Genomic DNA, 16,377 nt, shown 5'->3' with positions numbered 1-16,377 from the left:
TCTGAAAAGAATGTTGCAGAAACATGTCTCTAAGGTACTTCCAAATAACCGAGCTCTGGCCTGGAGTGCTCGGCCCCTTTGAAAGCTAAGTGGAACTATTCCTCCTCTCGTGGAATATTTCCATTCAGACAGCAACAGACTTGTAAAAACAGCAACATTTAAACACCTTGATATTTTTTTTTCTTTAATAATCCTTTTCATTTGACGTCAGTCTAAGTTTCAAACAGCACTGAATTTATTTAGCTGAAAAAAAAAAACCCAAAACAAAACAAAACCAAAACAAAATCCTTAAAAGAAAAGAAAAAACCTCAGAACTTGAGTTGGCCTCAAGCGTTCGCATATCACAATGAAAATCAGCAACTCAACCCCGTGCAATATTGCTCTCTAGTGAGTCATTTGATCCACACCAACAATACATGAGACTTCAAACAGGTTTTGTTTTGTTTATTAACACAGCAAGTGTGACATTAGATAACCTTTTAAATACAGTACATGGTACGGCGCGGGGCCAGCTGCCCGCACGTTTCCCGTTATGAAGACAAAGCCAGCGGTGGCGGTTTATAAAAATATTGTGTTGCTACAAAAGTATAAATTAATGCTACCGGTATTAAGAAATATTAAACACATAAAACTTATAAGGATTAAGAAAAATATTCATTAATACCTGTAGAAAACTCTGGCCTAAAAAAGATATTTTTTGTATATTTTTGTATATTTTTTTTTTGTATTTTTAAAGATGACATGGTCGCACTCGCAGCGCGGGTGCTCTGTGGTATTGCCTAGAACATCTGCATCTACAGAAAGGAAGGAAATGCACACGAGTTACTGAGGGCAGGGAGGGCCAGGAGGGGCAGGAGAACATTGAATCCTTGGCTTGATGAAACAAGAGTTCAGCTCCCAGGAGGAGGTTTGGGAAATGGAACTTACGAGTGAGGAACAGCTTCTCTTTTCAGACTGGCTGCAAACAAGGATCTCCTGATGTTTGGCTGTCACCATGACACTGTCTGGCTATGGCGTGAAGCACAATCCTCACGGCCTGGGCAGAGTGTTCCCCCCACTGACAGCCTGGGCTGCCACCTGCCACCACTGTGCAGGTCATCCACTACCAGCTTTCCTTCAAAGAATTCAAAAAAAGGAGTATTAAAGTACCAGTAAGCTTCAAAGGACCATGGAAAACAGCTCCTAAATCTGCTGCTCCTTCCAGAACACATCTCCTTCCTTGAGGGGGAAGGTCCTTCTACACAGCAAGGGGAAAAGTTATCCCTTCTCCCACACCCCCAGCCCACTCGAAAAAACAATCCCAGCCTATCCACAGACACTGCAGAGACTGCCACGAGAACCCCTGGGAGGTGAGAAGAAGGATTTGAGGCCAGTGAGGCTGGAAGTGCCTTTTTAAGGAGCTTTGGTTGTAAAAAGCAAGGGTATGGATGTGTATGTGCTCATCAACAATATTCCTACAATATTCCCATCATTAAGCCTGAGCTGCTCATCTGGGTCCCACTGTCAGGGATGCTACAGAAAATCCTGCCAGTCATCATTCCTTGTTTCAGGATCAAAAATTCCAAGGCAGCTGCCTACGGACAAGGAACCCCTCAGGGTCTATGGATACACTGTTGTCTATGTGAGCAAAACTCTCCTAAGCAGCCAAACTAAACCTGAAATTAAACAGAAATCCCACAAACATTCAATAGATACAATTAAATTTCAGGGCAACCCACTGTCATTGGTTCACCATTTCTGGCCTAGCATAAGCAGACTGTCCCAGGCCTGTCCCACAGAGCTCAGTTGGGCCTCAGGGTTTGCTCAGGGACACTTCCAGAAGCCTCAGGAGGTGACAGAGATGCGAGGGGACAAGTCCCACACACAGGGAGTTCTTATTGCTACAGAGCGACAGCGCCAGGTCTGACACAGGCACGGGGCTCAGCCGGTGGCTCTGGGCATTCCCAGGGGATCCCAGACCATGGAGTAGCACAGGAAAGCTCAGCAGGAGCAGGCAGACACTGAACACCCTCCCCACGCTGATCCCACAGGACATTTGCTCCTCCACTGGCGGCTTCCCCTCTGCCACCTCCCTCCCAGCTGGAACCCGGCTGATGGATGCACTGAGAGCTGGCAAGGGCTTGGTGCTGGTGATGAGTGGGAGGATGGGGAGGAAAAGGCTCTGTGAGCCCTCCTGGAGGGCTCCAGGCAGGAACCTGGCACTTTCCACCCCTACACGCAGTTCCTTCTCTCTTGGCAAGGTCGAGCCAAGTGTTTCATGGAGCGAGCTCCACTCTGCAGCCTTGTCTTCAACAACAGGGCTCAAAACACACTTCCCTCACAGACCCCTCCCAGAGGAACAGAGTTCTCCTCCCTGAAAAGATTTCCCAGAATCTGCCTTTAGTATCTTTTTATTTCTCCCTTTACTCCTAATTACTCCATAGGGAACAGCTTGTCCCTTCCTGTGTGAATGCTCACAGGAGCTCCTGCCTCTCCCTCAGCCAAGAGGTGCAATCAGAGATCCAAGCCTCTCCTCAGCCAGAGCAGCACTCCCAGCTTGGAGCACCTTCCCGGCTGCTCTTTTAATGTCTTTTGATTCACCAGTAACATGGTGCTGCCTAGAAATGCCCAGGGCACTGTGGGAGCAGCAGGAGGTTCCAGTCCCCTGTCCTGTGCTCACCACAGCCATAGTGGAACTGGTCCCTCTGAGTAGACTCAGCCACCAACACAAACATTTTTGGTAATTCCTTCCCATGCTAAACCTTCTGGGTTATTGCAGACAGTTGGAGAAAAACCACCCAACCCACCTGAGCCATCTCACTGGACACTCCAATGCCACCATTTAGAGGTCAAATCATTTCCAGAAGCATCTCCCCTCTATTTTCAGTCATTCCCAAGGTCTGAGAGCATCTGCTGCAAATTCATTTGCAAAAGTCACATAAGGATCACGACTCCCTGAGCTGCTGCTGGACATCATCTCTGCCCAGCAAGCACAGATAAACCAGCGCAGATGGTTTGTGTGGAGGCTTAAACCAGTTCAGCTCAATGTTAAACTGGCTTAACCAGCAATGAAGGAACAACTGAGTTAGACAAAACCTGAGCCCACAGTCAGCTTTCACAGAAAGTTTTGCAGACTGCACCAGTTCAAATCCACCCACAGCAGTTTCCTCAGCACAGAGAGCTTGGACAGAAAGGGAAGTTCACCTCCATCTCAACTCGACCCAGGTGCAAGACACCGAGTCCAAGTTCTGTTTGGCTTGTTTGCAAGCCAAACAGAACCACTGCCTACTGAGAGCCAGGACACAGCTCCTTCCTGACCTCCTGGCTGCTGCATCCACACAGAAACAACCTCCTCGAGAGCTCTGCCTCTCTCTCACCCTCTTCAGTAGCAAGGATGTTCAGACAGGCCCTTCCCTCTTGGAGTTTACCTGGTGGTGCTTGTTCCCCACCTGAAGGTCAGAATGCTCCCAAAGCAAACTGTGAAGCCAGGAAGAGTCTGCAAGGTCAGGCACAGTCGGCAGCAGGAACAGGTGGATGCCTGGAGGCCACACACCATTCCTGCACCCTGACACATTTCACAAGGGAGAGTAAAGAAAACAAATAAGCAGAAGGCAAATTCCCAACATGACCCACCAGAGGATGATCCCAGTTCTGAGGACTTCTCCTCCCAGCTCAAAGGGAGCAGAACCTCACAACAGCCCTGGCCAAACTCAGAGCCTCTCCTGAGCAGTCTCCCAGTCCAGGACCAGCACTGCTCCCTCCAACACTCTGGCTGCTCCTCACCTCTGGGGCACCACCGAGCAGGAACTGAGAGCTTCCAAATTTCAGACCTTGGTAAAGTACTTTTGCTCCTCAGAATGTAAATTCAAGCCTGGAGGAAGGAAGAAGGAAGAGGAGTAAAAGCTTGGCAGTTAAGGTAATTGCATGTGCTCCAGATGTGCTTCTCTGCTTTAACTGAGGCCCAAGTGACCCAGAGAGAGCCTGGAGCAGGCCCAGCACAAACAGCTCCTCTCAGCTGGGCACCCTGCAGCCATATGCAAGTCAGGAAAAGCTGGACCTTCCTCCACTGAGTCTCTGGAGAAGTGGCTGCCCAAGCAGCCCCTCTCCTCACCACCTCTAACAATGCTCCACTTTAGGCCTTTAGGTTTTCTCTTGCTTTTGCAGCTGTTGAGTTTTTAAGTCTGGGAGAATCTCATCTGCTTGACATCACTGCTTAACAGCCATCATTAGTGCAGCTACAACCGAAGTTGCCCCAGAGGGGCAGTTTTTGGGATGGGGGAGAGGGCCAGTCCATCCCTCTCTTTGGTCAGCACCACCAGAAAGCCCCAGCTCTGGTGCCAAACCCACAGTGTGAGAAGGGAAAGGGGAGGTGGGATGGGAGGTAGGGGTGGCTGTGGCCTTCCTGCATGCACACCCTCAGTCTGCACCACTGCTGAGCACAAATCCCTGCAGTTTGCCCAACTCTCAGCTCCAGGGATTTACAGTTGTGCTAACTCTGTCTTGCCCACTTCTCAACCTCAATGCCTAACACAGACAACATGAGCCTGAGTTCAAAAATCCTACAGAAATCATCTACGTGTCCCTTAGCAGAGAGGGCTGGGGGCTGGAACTGTCTTTCCAAAGGAATCCAAGGGTTTTGCATCTTCCCCTGAGCATCAAAGAGCTCTCAGGGTCTCAGGTGAGCCACACAAAAAGGTGTAAGGTGCTGCCAATCCTGTCTGGGGACATGCACCAGCCAAGTTTTCCTGCTGTCAGGTACCAGTGGGGCTGGCACACATCTCAGTCCCTCAGGGCTCATTTTTGTCTGCCACAGGTTTCTCCTGCCTGGCAAACTGCTGTGCTACCACTGGTGGTTGGGCATGCAGGATTTGTACAGAAGAAAACAAAACCAGCAAGAAGGAAAGCTGAACCTACAGGCAACCCCTCCATCAGCCACTGACAGGGAAATCAGGAGTCCAGGAGCCTCTGCCTTGGCAGCTCCTGTTCATGTGGCAGGCTGTGTGCTTTAGGCAAAAACTTAACATTTTAGGAGACAACTGTTTTGGTCTGATGGCAGTAACAGTGCTGAGAGGTCAACCCAAACACCAGCCTCAAGGCAAAGGAAGGCTGAAAGGGCTGGAAAGGGCAAGACAGCTGGTGCCAAGGTCTGTCCTTGTGAGCCTGGCGTGGGGAAGGGTCCAGTGTGCAAACTGTGCCCCTGAGTCCTGTGGCAGTGCAGTGTCAGGGAGTGCCTGTGAGGTTCAAGGCATCTGCACACAAAGCCTGAGAGATTGGGTTTGCTATTTCTCATGTCTTGCAACTCGCAACTTCTCTTACAGCCAGAGCTGGGCAGGTGGGATCCTGGTTTAACATCTGCTCAACAGCAGCACTGCAGAGAGGCTCTCCAGTTTCCCCCTGCATTGCCAGCCAGCAGCAAACTCCCCATGCTGCTGAAGGGCTCCAGCCTGCTCCCAGCAGGGCTAGTCCCTCCTCCCGACCCTCCCACGCCACTGGGACTGCAGCTCAAGAGCTCCTGGAAGTACCAGAGATTGCTGAAAAAAGAAGAATTTGCTTCAGTTTTCCTCCTGGAGACAAGTCCCAGCAGTGAAAAATGCAGTTTGGCACCAGAGGTTGGGAATTGTCCAAGAGGCACCAAACCTGCCAGAGCCTGTCCAGCAGCCCAGGAGCTGTGCCTGCAGGAGCTCTGGCCTTGGGGACAGCAGAGTGATCGAGATGGTTTGGGGTTATGGGGATCTCTAATTGCATTTGGGGTGAGCCAGTTACGTTGTGAACGTTTCGGGGCCCGTGGCCTTCCTGGCCAGAACAGGTCAGCAACAGAACAAGTAGTGTAATGCACTGTAGGTATCAAAAAGACATTCGTGCCACTAGAGGAAACCATTCCAAACAAAAAGGAGAAGATATTCTTTGCACTCAATCAGGAGCACTTACATTCAGAAGGATCTTTGAGCCCATGCACTTCTCTAAGCTTCCTTCAAACCCCAGTTTGACAAAACTGGTGAGCTTTGTTCCCCTGAAAAATCATACACCTTGGTTTGTCCTTGGCCTTGGGAAGGGTGGTTTGTGTGTCACTGAGACACTTTTTAACAAAAATCTTTAGGTACAAGGGTTCTCTGGCAGACCTGGCAAACTCACTGGTGGCCCACAGCCACCTGTGCTGTCACCATTTGCTTTTCCTGGTTTCTAGGCTTTGCCACATAAACAACTGCTGTGGTTCCCATAAGAACATTATTTAATTGCAAATAGACTACTCTAGAACAAGTCTGAGAACACTTGATGTACAAAATTCACAGAAAAGATAATTAACACCGGGAGTTCAGAAAAGAAGTTCTGCTGTAAAAAAATATAAAGCCAAGAAACGTAACAACTACTGACAGTTTCTGCCATGAAGCATTACTCTTAGTTTGAAATCAAACTTATAATCACTTGCTGCCATGTTAAACTCAAAACTGGGAGTAGAGACAGAGAAGTATCTTTTGTTTTTTGGAAAAAATAAAGGATATGGAAAGGTTAAAAATAAAATTAAAAAATCAAAACCATTAGAGCCTCCCTTCCTGATTTCTAAAGATGCCGGTGTTGATGGAACACAGCTGCCCTGATTCACGCACCATGCCAAGAAGGCTGCAGCCAAGTGCCCTCAAGGTGTACAGTTATTCAAAGGAGCAAAGTCCAGTGCAGAACTGGTCTGGTCAATGGAGTCTGATTATCCATGGCAAGATGGCCCAGGGGACAAGAGGAAAGGTGGGGTGGAGGAGAAACAAAAGAAACTTCAAGTCACTTTAGATCTCAGCTGCCTGAAGACTTTAGAACATCAGCCTCCCATTCGTCTGCCCACTTGAAAACATTAAAAAGTCTGTCAAGTTCACACACTATCTATGGAAAGGAGCACATTCCTGGGGGGGCTGTCTCTCTCCCGTGCTCAGCTTTCCTTTCAAACTTAATTTTATATATATTTATATTTTTATATATATATAAAAAAGCACTTGGTTTCCAGGGGCATTCATAATGAGGTCCACAGTGTTTAGAACTTAAATTTTTTTTTCTTTGTTTGGAACAGTGTTTTAAAGTTTTGTTTTAATTAAAGAAAGTCTTAAAGCATGTTGGACTTCAAAAACATGAGTTTGTTCATGTCTTCTGGACTGAGTAGCCGCCTCCTTTTGATCAAGAGCGCCTGCTCACACATATTTACACATTCGCTCCTGGCACCCACAGCAGGCACTGCTAAGAGCCAAAAGGCCAGCTTGGCTAGTTTCGTATGCTTTTGGGTAACACACGACCAGTACTGAAACAGGTCAGGGGTGGCCTGGAAGAGAGGTTCTTGCAAATAATCATAGACTTCACTTTTCCCAAACCAATCTTCTTCCTGAGCTGCTGTGGCCTCCCCTGCTGCACGAGGCTTCTTGGTTGAAGGTTCAAATTCTGCTTCTTCTGCCCAGGACTCTTTCACCTCATTGATCAGCTCACAGACCTTGCCAATGATCTCTTCGTGCTGGTAGGGCGGGACGGGCCGCAGCTTCTGCTGAGGGTCCAAGATCATGGCTACCTTGTGTGCCGAGTGAACTTTGAAGTTCTCCTTCAGCGCCTCCAAGAAGAGGTGACAGAGTTTGCTGACCACGCCAGCATCGTTGGCTTTGGAAGTGAACAGTTTCTCCAGTTTGACGTAGGTGGGCAGCACCAGCTGCAGCGTGGGCCGGCTCTCGTTGCTCAGCTCAATCACGGCCTGTTTCACCGGCGCCAGGATGGCTGCCAGATTGCTGAGCAGGTGTTTGTTCAGGTTTTGGATGAGGTTCATCTTCTTGGCCCTGCTGTAGAACTCACAGATCTGCTCGTAGCGCTCGTGGACGAGCAGCAGGGAGTCGGTGACCGAGTTCCAGCAGGGCGGCGGGGAGGTCTCTTCCAGGGAGCCAAAGGTCTCCTTTGAGAGGCCTGTGGACCCTGCCAGGTCTTCACAGACATTCAGGAGCTCGATGACCTCGTGCATGTTGCGAGCCTGTAGCGTTCTCTTGTTGAGCACACTCTGCACCACCGAGTTCAAGGCACAGGCTGAGCAGCGCAGGCACATGCCCGCCTTGGAGAATGCCGAGGAGTTGACTTTGCAGTCCGTCACGTACACCGTCCTGATCTCCGACATCACAAACTCCGACAGCACGTTCTGCACCCAGTGGTGGATAAAATCACCATTGTCTCGAAGGTCTACGCCCTTAATGCCCAGGACGTAGCTCTTGATGTGGTTGCCTTCCACCTGGTAGGCGGTGAGGATGTAGCAGGAGTCAGGGCCGACGCTCTGCGAGTGGCAGGTGACCCCGATGCCGAGGCAGGCGTTGCTGCCCAGGGCGCAGGTGACTTTCACCTTCACCTGGTTGTACATCCGAGGCAAGTGCTTCAGAGCCAGGGTGTTGAAGTTGCCCAGGATCTCGGTGACGGAGAAGGCGCCGTAGCGGGCCCCGCTGTCCACCAGCGTCTGCGCCAGCTTGATGAACTCCTTGCCGCTGAGCACGCTGAGCGCGCCCAGGTCAGTGCACATGACCCGCAGCAGCCTCTCGGCAATGTTCTGCCGCTCCTTCTCCGGGATGGCGCTGTTCCCCACCGAGCCGCTCGCCGGCACTGCAGGGAAACACAGCGGGCACAGAAAGGGCCAGGTCAGATCACCGCAGCAGGAGAGAGCAGGGGACAAGGCATAAAACAATTCTCAGAGAAGCCCAGAGAGGAGGAACATGCCCAGATGATGGGAGACAGCTCCAACCTTGGATTTGTTCCCCCAAGGTTTCTGCACTGATGAACCTCCAGAGACAAGCCCTGCTCTTGTCAGAGCAGCAGGGAGCAGATCTGCATCCTGTCCCTGGTGTGGGGATACTCACAACTCAGCCCAGATAGAAAGATGGACATCAAATCACAGAATCCCAGACTGGTTTGGGTTGGAAGGAACATTAAAACCCATCTGGTGCCACCCCTCCCATAGTCAGGGACACCTCCCTCTGTCCTAGGCTGCTCCAAGCCCTGTCCAGCCTGGCCTTGGACACTTCCAGGGATGCAGGGGCAGCACAACTGCTCTGGGCACCTGTGCTTATGTCACACCATGATGACTGGATTAGTTTTTTAACTCCAGGCCAGAAAGTCAGACCTTGGATCAGAAGTTACCTTCTTCCAGGAGCTACCAAATGCATCTTCCTCACAAACCTTTCCAACCACCCCAGGGTTCTTTGTTGCACTCCTGTAGTGGGAAAGGGAGCTCTGCTTTGCCAAGTGGGACATGATTTAAGGTGAAATCAAATACAGTTTGGTGAGGACCAGGGCCTCGTGCAGTGTCCATCACTGCTGCCCCCGTGAGGCACCTGTTGGCCAGGGACAAAGTGAGAAGCTGCTACGTACTGTTGTTGGAGTTTCTTTGGAGCTGTGGCTTCCACTTTTCTTCAACCACGGGGAGAGGTGACCTGGGCTGCTGGCTGGAGGCAATGTTGTTCTCATTGTCAGCTGCAAGGCAAGAGACAGGGTTTTTTTTTTGTGTTAAAAGCACAAAATAATGCTTAAAGCACAAAGAAGAGCAAACTACTCAACTGCTCCACATTTATGTAGGACACCTTTAACTAAGGGGACAACAACCTACCAAACTCTCCATGGCTTTCAGTGAGCTTGCACAGCTCCCTCAGGGACCTTGAAACTGTCTTTGGTCTCACAACCTATCGCTTCCCAAAAGGTGGCTGAAATGTGCCACATGTCTTCCTGTACACCAGGGATGTTGATGCCATCAGCACACCCTGAGGAATGTCTCCTCAGGAGCTGAAGCTGCACACCAGGAGCAATGGAAGCTCAGCCTACTTGGACCATTCATTTGCTTGCAGAATGAGGTGGAACAAACACTGATCCTTCTGTCTCCTGCCTGCCTCTTCCTGCTCTGCAGGTGGCTGCCCTGTTCTCTCTGGGAAGCACTTTGGTTTTCAGGCTGTACTCAGCTCCTCTGGATAGAAGGGTCTCACTGCAAGCTTCAGGTCTGGTTTCTTCCCTGTGAAGAACAAGGGCCCATCTCCTCTGGGGCTCTCACTGCTGCCTCAGGCTGCAAACACAAAACCAAAGCCTCTGGAGTGTGGGCCAAAGACCATCCCACCCTGAGGCTGCAGACACCAAGTGCAGCAAAGTCTTCGTGTTTGTGCTCCCATTTCTGTGTATGTAACTGGGCTAAACATTCCAGCCGCCAGTCTGATGGGATCTTACAACAAAATGCAAGCAAGATCAGTAAAGTCTGTATTGTATCTATGTCTTCCTCTCATGTGCCCCAAGAATTTCTCCCCACCCTCTTGAGGAAATTCTCTAGTTCTTAGTGTGCTTCAGTATGAAATGATGCTGTGAAACAGGCTGTGAAGGAACAGTGCACAATGAAATGGGATGGAAGAGGAAGCAGAAAGATGCAGAGACTGATAACCAGGCTGAGCAGAAGGATGGAAATAAAACCAAGGAAAACAGAACAGGCCATCTGCTCATCACAGCTGGACTCATCACACCTAATTCTGGACACCTGTCAGAGAGGACACACCTCTCTTTGAGATGGTCCATTAGGGCTCCTTTTACACTCAGGGGTGCCACTCATTCACCCAGGCAGAACTGGATCCTCTCCTAGAGTGAGAACCACCATGGTGAGAACCACCTCAACTCATCTGGAGTCACTGACTCTCCAGTGATGTTATGGGGAGTGCGGCCTGCCCAGCTCAGGTGGCAGCCCCTGCAGCCTGGGGACACCAGCACAGAGTGCAGCGACCCTGCCCTAGGCAGAGAAACACAAGCTGGAGCAGTGCCTTGAGGCACCCACAGCTCTGCCAGGCTGCTCTGGGGGGCAGGACACACAGGACAGGGCAGAGCTGCTCTTGCTCTCCTCCAAGTGTGCCAGCAACCTGGGAGAGCAGGGAGAGTAGCAGGGCTGAGATGGAGCTCCAGTGCTGTGCTCCTTACAAGTCCTCTCCAGTGTGAGCAGCTCTGCCCTTCACTGCCAGGCACTCCAGACCTGCCCATCAACAGGCACAGGCTGCTCAGTGGGCACTGTGGGCACTGCACTGGCACAGGCTGGAGCAGTCCCCCAGAGCAATCCAGGACAGGACAGGACAGGGCCCAGGACAGCCTCTGGCACTGCCTGGGGCCTGTGTGTGCCTGGAGAGCTCCCTGGCCATGCTGGGTACCCAGGGAGTGCTGCCATGCTCAGCTGCAGCCACAGGCTGGCCTTTGCAGGTGTGCAGAGATGTGAAGAGCACGAGGTGCCTCAGAGGCCACCAGTGACCACGTGGGACACATCACCTTTCCCCCAGCATCTGCCACACTAATTGCTCTTGAGCCAATGTCACCGGTGTCCTCAACTCCAAACATCTGTGGGTGGGCAAAGGAAAATGCTGGATGTTGCTTACTAACTTTGCTCATGGTTCAGGCCCTCCCTGTCTTGGTGAGGGATGGGTAGGGGGAAAAACCCTCTGTATTTCCTCACCATAACTCTTTTATCTATTTCCTAATAATAAGGGATTTATTATGTACAAATATCTGCTGGCATTTAGAGTGGAATTAATGAGATTTGTACATTTCAGCCTCATCTTCCTTATCAGGCAGTCTGTGAACTACACAGATCATGGTTCTTAATTTTTCTTCATGCCTCCAATCCTTTAATCCACGTTCAGCCTAGTCCTCCTTTTGTTTTTTAGGCCTAGAATGTAGGAAGGGCATTATATGGCAGCACTCGACCTGAACAAAGTACTCTAAAGGGAGTCAAAGCTATATATTGTTCAGTGTAATTACAGAACAAATTCCTCTGCCTGGTGTTCTGGTGTTCTATTTCTGCCTTTCAGCACCCAATTTACATTCTAATTGCTTCTCCTCACTGTGTAGCTGCTTTATGAAGCTATAATCTCTCCTTATTACCTTCCAGCCTCCGGGCTCAGCCCTCTGAATGACTCAAGAGCCAGTATGTCCCTGATTTTGCTTCTGAAGGCCAGCAGCACGTTCCCTGGCTTCTGTCCCTCATGAGAAGGGTCCAGGGGAGGCAGCACAGCCACTGGAAGAGATCAGCCCTTTGCATTAGACAGGACAAACCAAACTGGGCTGCTGAACACATGAACTGAGGGAGCATTTCACCCATATTGGCCTCTTGGCTCTCTGCTTCCTAAAATGAAACATTCCCTGACCAGGGACAAACCACTGCCATGCCTGAGTCCCCAGTCCCTGCATCCTGTGCCACCAGTCCTGCTGACCACTGCAAGGTTCCCGCACTCTCAGACTTCAGAGATGTTGGGGCAATGCTGTTTCTTAGATCCAGAATCCCAGACTTGTTCAGGCTGGAAAAGACCGCTAAGATTATCCAGTCCAACCATCAGCCCAACCCAGCACCACATTCACCACTGAGCCACGTCCCCAAATGCCACATCCACATGTTCTCTGAGCACTCCCAGGGATGGTGACTCCATCCCTGCCCTGAGCTCAGGGTGCTTGAGAACCCTTCTAATCTAAACCTCCCCTGGAACAACTTGAGGCCATTTCCTCTTGCCCTTGTCGGTTGTTCCCTGGGAAAAGAGACGGACCCTCACCTCACTACAACCTCCTGTCAGCCTGAAGGCAACAAAGTGCTGCCAGGGCACCTGCAAGCCTTGTGTGCCTTCAGTGCTGCCTGCAGACACAGCACACCCAGAGCTGGGCACCCACCAATGCTGCCCACAGGACTCCTGCCTCTGCTTTGGCTTTGCCTTTGTCCCACAGCTGCACATGGGGAGGGAGGGGAGAGCTGTGAGCACAGGGCGGCCAGGCACCACACCCAAGAGGGAGGGGACAGTGTAGGGCACTGTAAGGCACAGAGGGGACAGTGCCTTACATGGGCCCAGCCTTGGGGGCACTGCAGAAAGCAGCTGAAGAAGACACGGACCCCTCGCTGTCACTGCACCAGTGAGACTTCAGCAGGAGGCAGCCAGGCACAGGATGGGACTTGCAAACAGAGCAGGGAGCAAGGAGAAAACAGAGTTTACCAAGAGAATCCTGAGCTGGGCAGAGGAGATGAGGGGATTTACCCATTCAGAGCCCTGATGTGACAGGAGCCAAATCACAGATACTGCTCCCTCCACCCTGTTCTGTGACCAAAATAACCAGGTGAACAACCACAGGACCACAGACTGGTTTGGGTGGGAAGGGTCTTTAAAGCACATCCAGTGCCACCCCTGCCACGGGCAGGGACACCTCCCAGTGTCCCAGGCTGCTCCCAGCCCTGTCCAGCCTGGCCTTGGGCACTGCCAGGGACCCAGGGGCAGCCACAGCTGCTCTGGGCACCCTGTGCCAGGTCCTGCCCACCCTCACAGGGAGCCCTCGCACCACCCCCATGGGTCATTTGTAAAGAAGAACCAAGGAGGAAGCTGCAGGTAGCACCAGCTTAAAACTTGCAACAGCTCAACCCGTAATGAGCTGCCCTTGTTCCCTCAGCTCCTGTGCTCAGTGTCACCCAGAGCTGTAACTGAAAATGCTGTATTTCAGTCCCAGAGCCCAGAGCAAGAACAGGATGGTCAGGAACCGTGTGGAGGCAGCAGAACACCAGCAAGGACAAACCCAAGGAAAGAGAGTGAGGGCAGCCCTGCCCTGAGCAGAGTTCACTGCTCCTCGGGGTAACACAGAGTCCCATTACTGCACAGAACCCCAGTGCTCTACCAGAAACACAAACTCACACCTTCTGCTAACAAAGAGCTCTCAAAGTGTCATTGTAAACCACACAGATAATAAATAAAGTAGCTGCTGAAAACCACACAAAGCCTGCACTAAGATTTGCCAGCAGGAACTGAAATGGAATAGAGGAACCTCATGGATGAAGAACTCAAGTGACACTATTTAGGATTAAGACTAAAATAAAGAGCAAGATAAGAACTTTGATTAACATTATTACAGAAAGGAAAATATGCTTTTCCTTAAGCCTGTTGTCCTTCCATGCCACTTTCCTCAGGCCTGCATCTCCGTCTCAAAAGAGCAGCTGTCTGTTGGAGAACACAGGTCTGTCAAAGGGGATTTAATTGTTCTTAAAACTGTGTTAGTTCACTTGAATTCAAGAGGGGAAAAAAAAAAAGAAAATATCTACCAATATAAAATGAATTCTGTTTCTACATTCTTAAATATGCTGAGTGCTGTCTTTGAAACAGGTTTGGCTTTGAAATTTTAAAATCATCTCTTATGTATCAAGACAGGGAAAAAAAACCCAGTGACTTAGAAACAAAGCACTCTCAATGACTCTTAAGAATTCTCATTTGTAGGTAGCTGAGAGGGAACTGAACACAGCTGCTGAAATGGCAAATTCTTCTTCTGAGAACACATTTCAGTCCTTTGCAGAACTCTGGGAGACACAAGCGCAGGACGGGACTTGTGTGGGCAAAGGCTCTGCTGCCCTGCTCCATGAGAGCCACCCCTTTGGCACGAGGGGGGGATTTCACCTGCTGGAGGAGCTTATGCAGTGAGGATTCTCTGCTAGCTCTGGATAAAGGCAATGAGCAGTGTGATGGACTTTGAGCTAGCATGGCACATTCTCTCTCTCCCTATGGAAAGGAGCAATATACCCTGAGCCTCTGTGCTCCAGCCTTTGAGTGATGACTGTGTTTGTTGCAGTGAAATGACTGGGGCTGTGGGAATGGGGAGCACTGAGAACCCTACAGACACACATTGGGGTCAGCACCAGGCAGCAGCACAGAATTTAATTCTCTGCTTGCAGCGAGTCCAAGTGCCCAGCTTACCTGCATGGGACTGCATGTGCTCCAGGAGATTGTTATAAAACTGGAACTGGATTCCACAAGCTCCACAGGTGTAAGGCTCTGTTTGGGAGAAATCAGTTCAGAAGAATTACACAGAGTCTGCAGGGAAGCAGCACAGGTGCATACCTCAGTGTGTAAGCTGTAGGCACAGCGAGCAGGGCAGGGCCCGGGCAGGGCTCTGCCTGCTGGGCTGGGCTGGGCTGGGCACCTCCTCCTGCTGCACTTCACTGCCAGGACACAGGCAGAGCACTACAGGAAGCCCCTGCTGCCGTGGGTGGGCATCTCAGGGACCTGCACAAGGGTTTCTCCAGGAGGCTGCCCACTGGCCAGGGTCTGCTGGCCCAGGCTGCTGCAGCCTGCCTTGAGCGAGTCCCTGCTGGTGTTGTGCCTGGGAGTAAAGCCTGCTGGACTCATCTTCCAGCCAGTTCTGTCCAATTCCAGTGTCTGCTGCCTCTCCTGAGTGAGACAAGGAGCACTGGGTTGTGACAAATGCTGTAGTCGGAGGCTGGGGGTGGAGCAGTGCCATGGGGGAACTCAGCTGGGGCTTTACGGCTGTCACCAAGTGCAGTGACACCAGGGACTGGTGGGTGTCACAGGGCTGGGTGGCAGCAGGATGCCAGGGAAGCAGAGGTGGAGGTCAGGAAGCACAGGAACCAGGCCTGTGCCTGAAGGCCGAGAGCAGAGCAGGAGAGCCACGTGCCAGAGCAATATGGACGAGCTGGAGTGAGGAAAGAGCTGAGTGCAGAGCTCCCTGGTGAGCTGAAAGATCCATTTAGCCCTGTTCTATGTTGAAAGTGCATTTCTTCCACTGAATTAACCTAAAAGCAAATGTGTGCAGTTGCCTGTCTAAGCCGTATCAGTAGAGTGCATTGGTTGACGGATGTGATCTTGAACTGAAGTGCTGAAATTTGGAAATACTGCAGTTTGCCTCTGTCTCTGCAGCCACAGCAGCACTGCCACCTCTCACTGGGACATTTTGTCCTGGAGCAGCAGAATGGACAAACGTCAGCATATGAACAATTGTGGATACAAATGCATGGCACACACACAGAGCTATTGCTACAATATTTCAGAAGTCTAGATCTGAGTTCAAAGGAAAAAACATATTCTGTATCAATGAATAAGCAGAAGCACCAGCACCCAGGACAGAAGAACCAAAACCAGGGAAGCAAAAGGCTGCCTATACCTTGTGAGAAGTCTATCTCAGGGAGAAAACCCCAGAATCCACCTCAAGGCTACAGGAATCCATGAGGAAAAACATAAAAGAGAGCATGAGCAAATCCATATTAGCTGTACTTTTATGCTGTGAGGTCAAACCTTTCCCACAGAACCTAGAGCCTCTGGAATGATGGAGCCAGCTCTGCCTGGAGTTGTGCTCAATGCTTTAACTGTGCCTGCTTGTGATGCTGCTCCTGGGCTTGCTGCAGCATGAAAGTTTGGAAATTCAGTACTTAAGTAACTGTGCTTGTGGAAAAAAGAGAAGACTTTTACAGCTGAATGGCACATGGGGATTTTAGTCCTTGGAATTAGCAGGGACTGGCTGCGTCTGCTGAAGTCATCAGTAGTGAGCTAGTTGTGGTACAATGCCACAAGAGGTACAGTGCAATCTAATTGTTTTGACTTGTTTTTAACTGTCAGAGAGGAGAAGGCTCCCAGTGGG

The 16,377-nt window shown here is 50.6% G+C and overlaps 1 protein-coding gene across 16 annotated transcripts in view; it reads right to left on the bottom strand.

The window, feature by feature from the left end:
* Window positions 1-429: 429 nt before the first annotated feature.
* Window positions 430-16,377, bottom strand: part of ZNF618 (zinc finger protein 618) — a 148,649-nt gene continuing 132,701 nt past the window's right edge. For 15 of the 16 annotated variants that reach the window (XM_050980773.1, XM_050980783.1, XM_050980784.1 and 12 more), the window contains 3 exons: window positions 14,700-14,777; window positions 9,346-9,447; window positions 430-8,580 (listed from right to left, as the gene is read on the bottom strand). In XM_050980773.1, the coding sequence (XP_050836730.1) occupies window positions 7,067-8,580; window positions 9,346-9,447; window positions 14,700-14,777 (1,694 nt within the window). In that variant the 3' untranslated portion in view covers window positions 430-7,066. The remainder of the gene's footprint in view (window positions 8,581-9,345; window positions 9,448-14,699; window positions 14,778-16,377) is intronic. The other variant, XM_050980780.1, reaches the window with a different exon arrangement.

This window comes from Serinus canaria, chromosome 17 (genome assembly GCF_022539315.1).
Source record: "Serinus canaria isolate serCan28SL12 chromosome 17, serCan2020, whole genome shotgun sequence".
Classification (NCBI taxonomy): domain Eukaryota; kingdom Metazoa; phylum Chordata; class Aves; order Passeriformes; family Fringillidae; genus Serinus; species Serinus canaria.
Note: the sequence above shows the minus strand (reverse complement) of the source record. Positions and strands in the feature narration are given on the sequence as shown.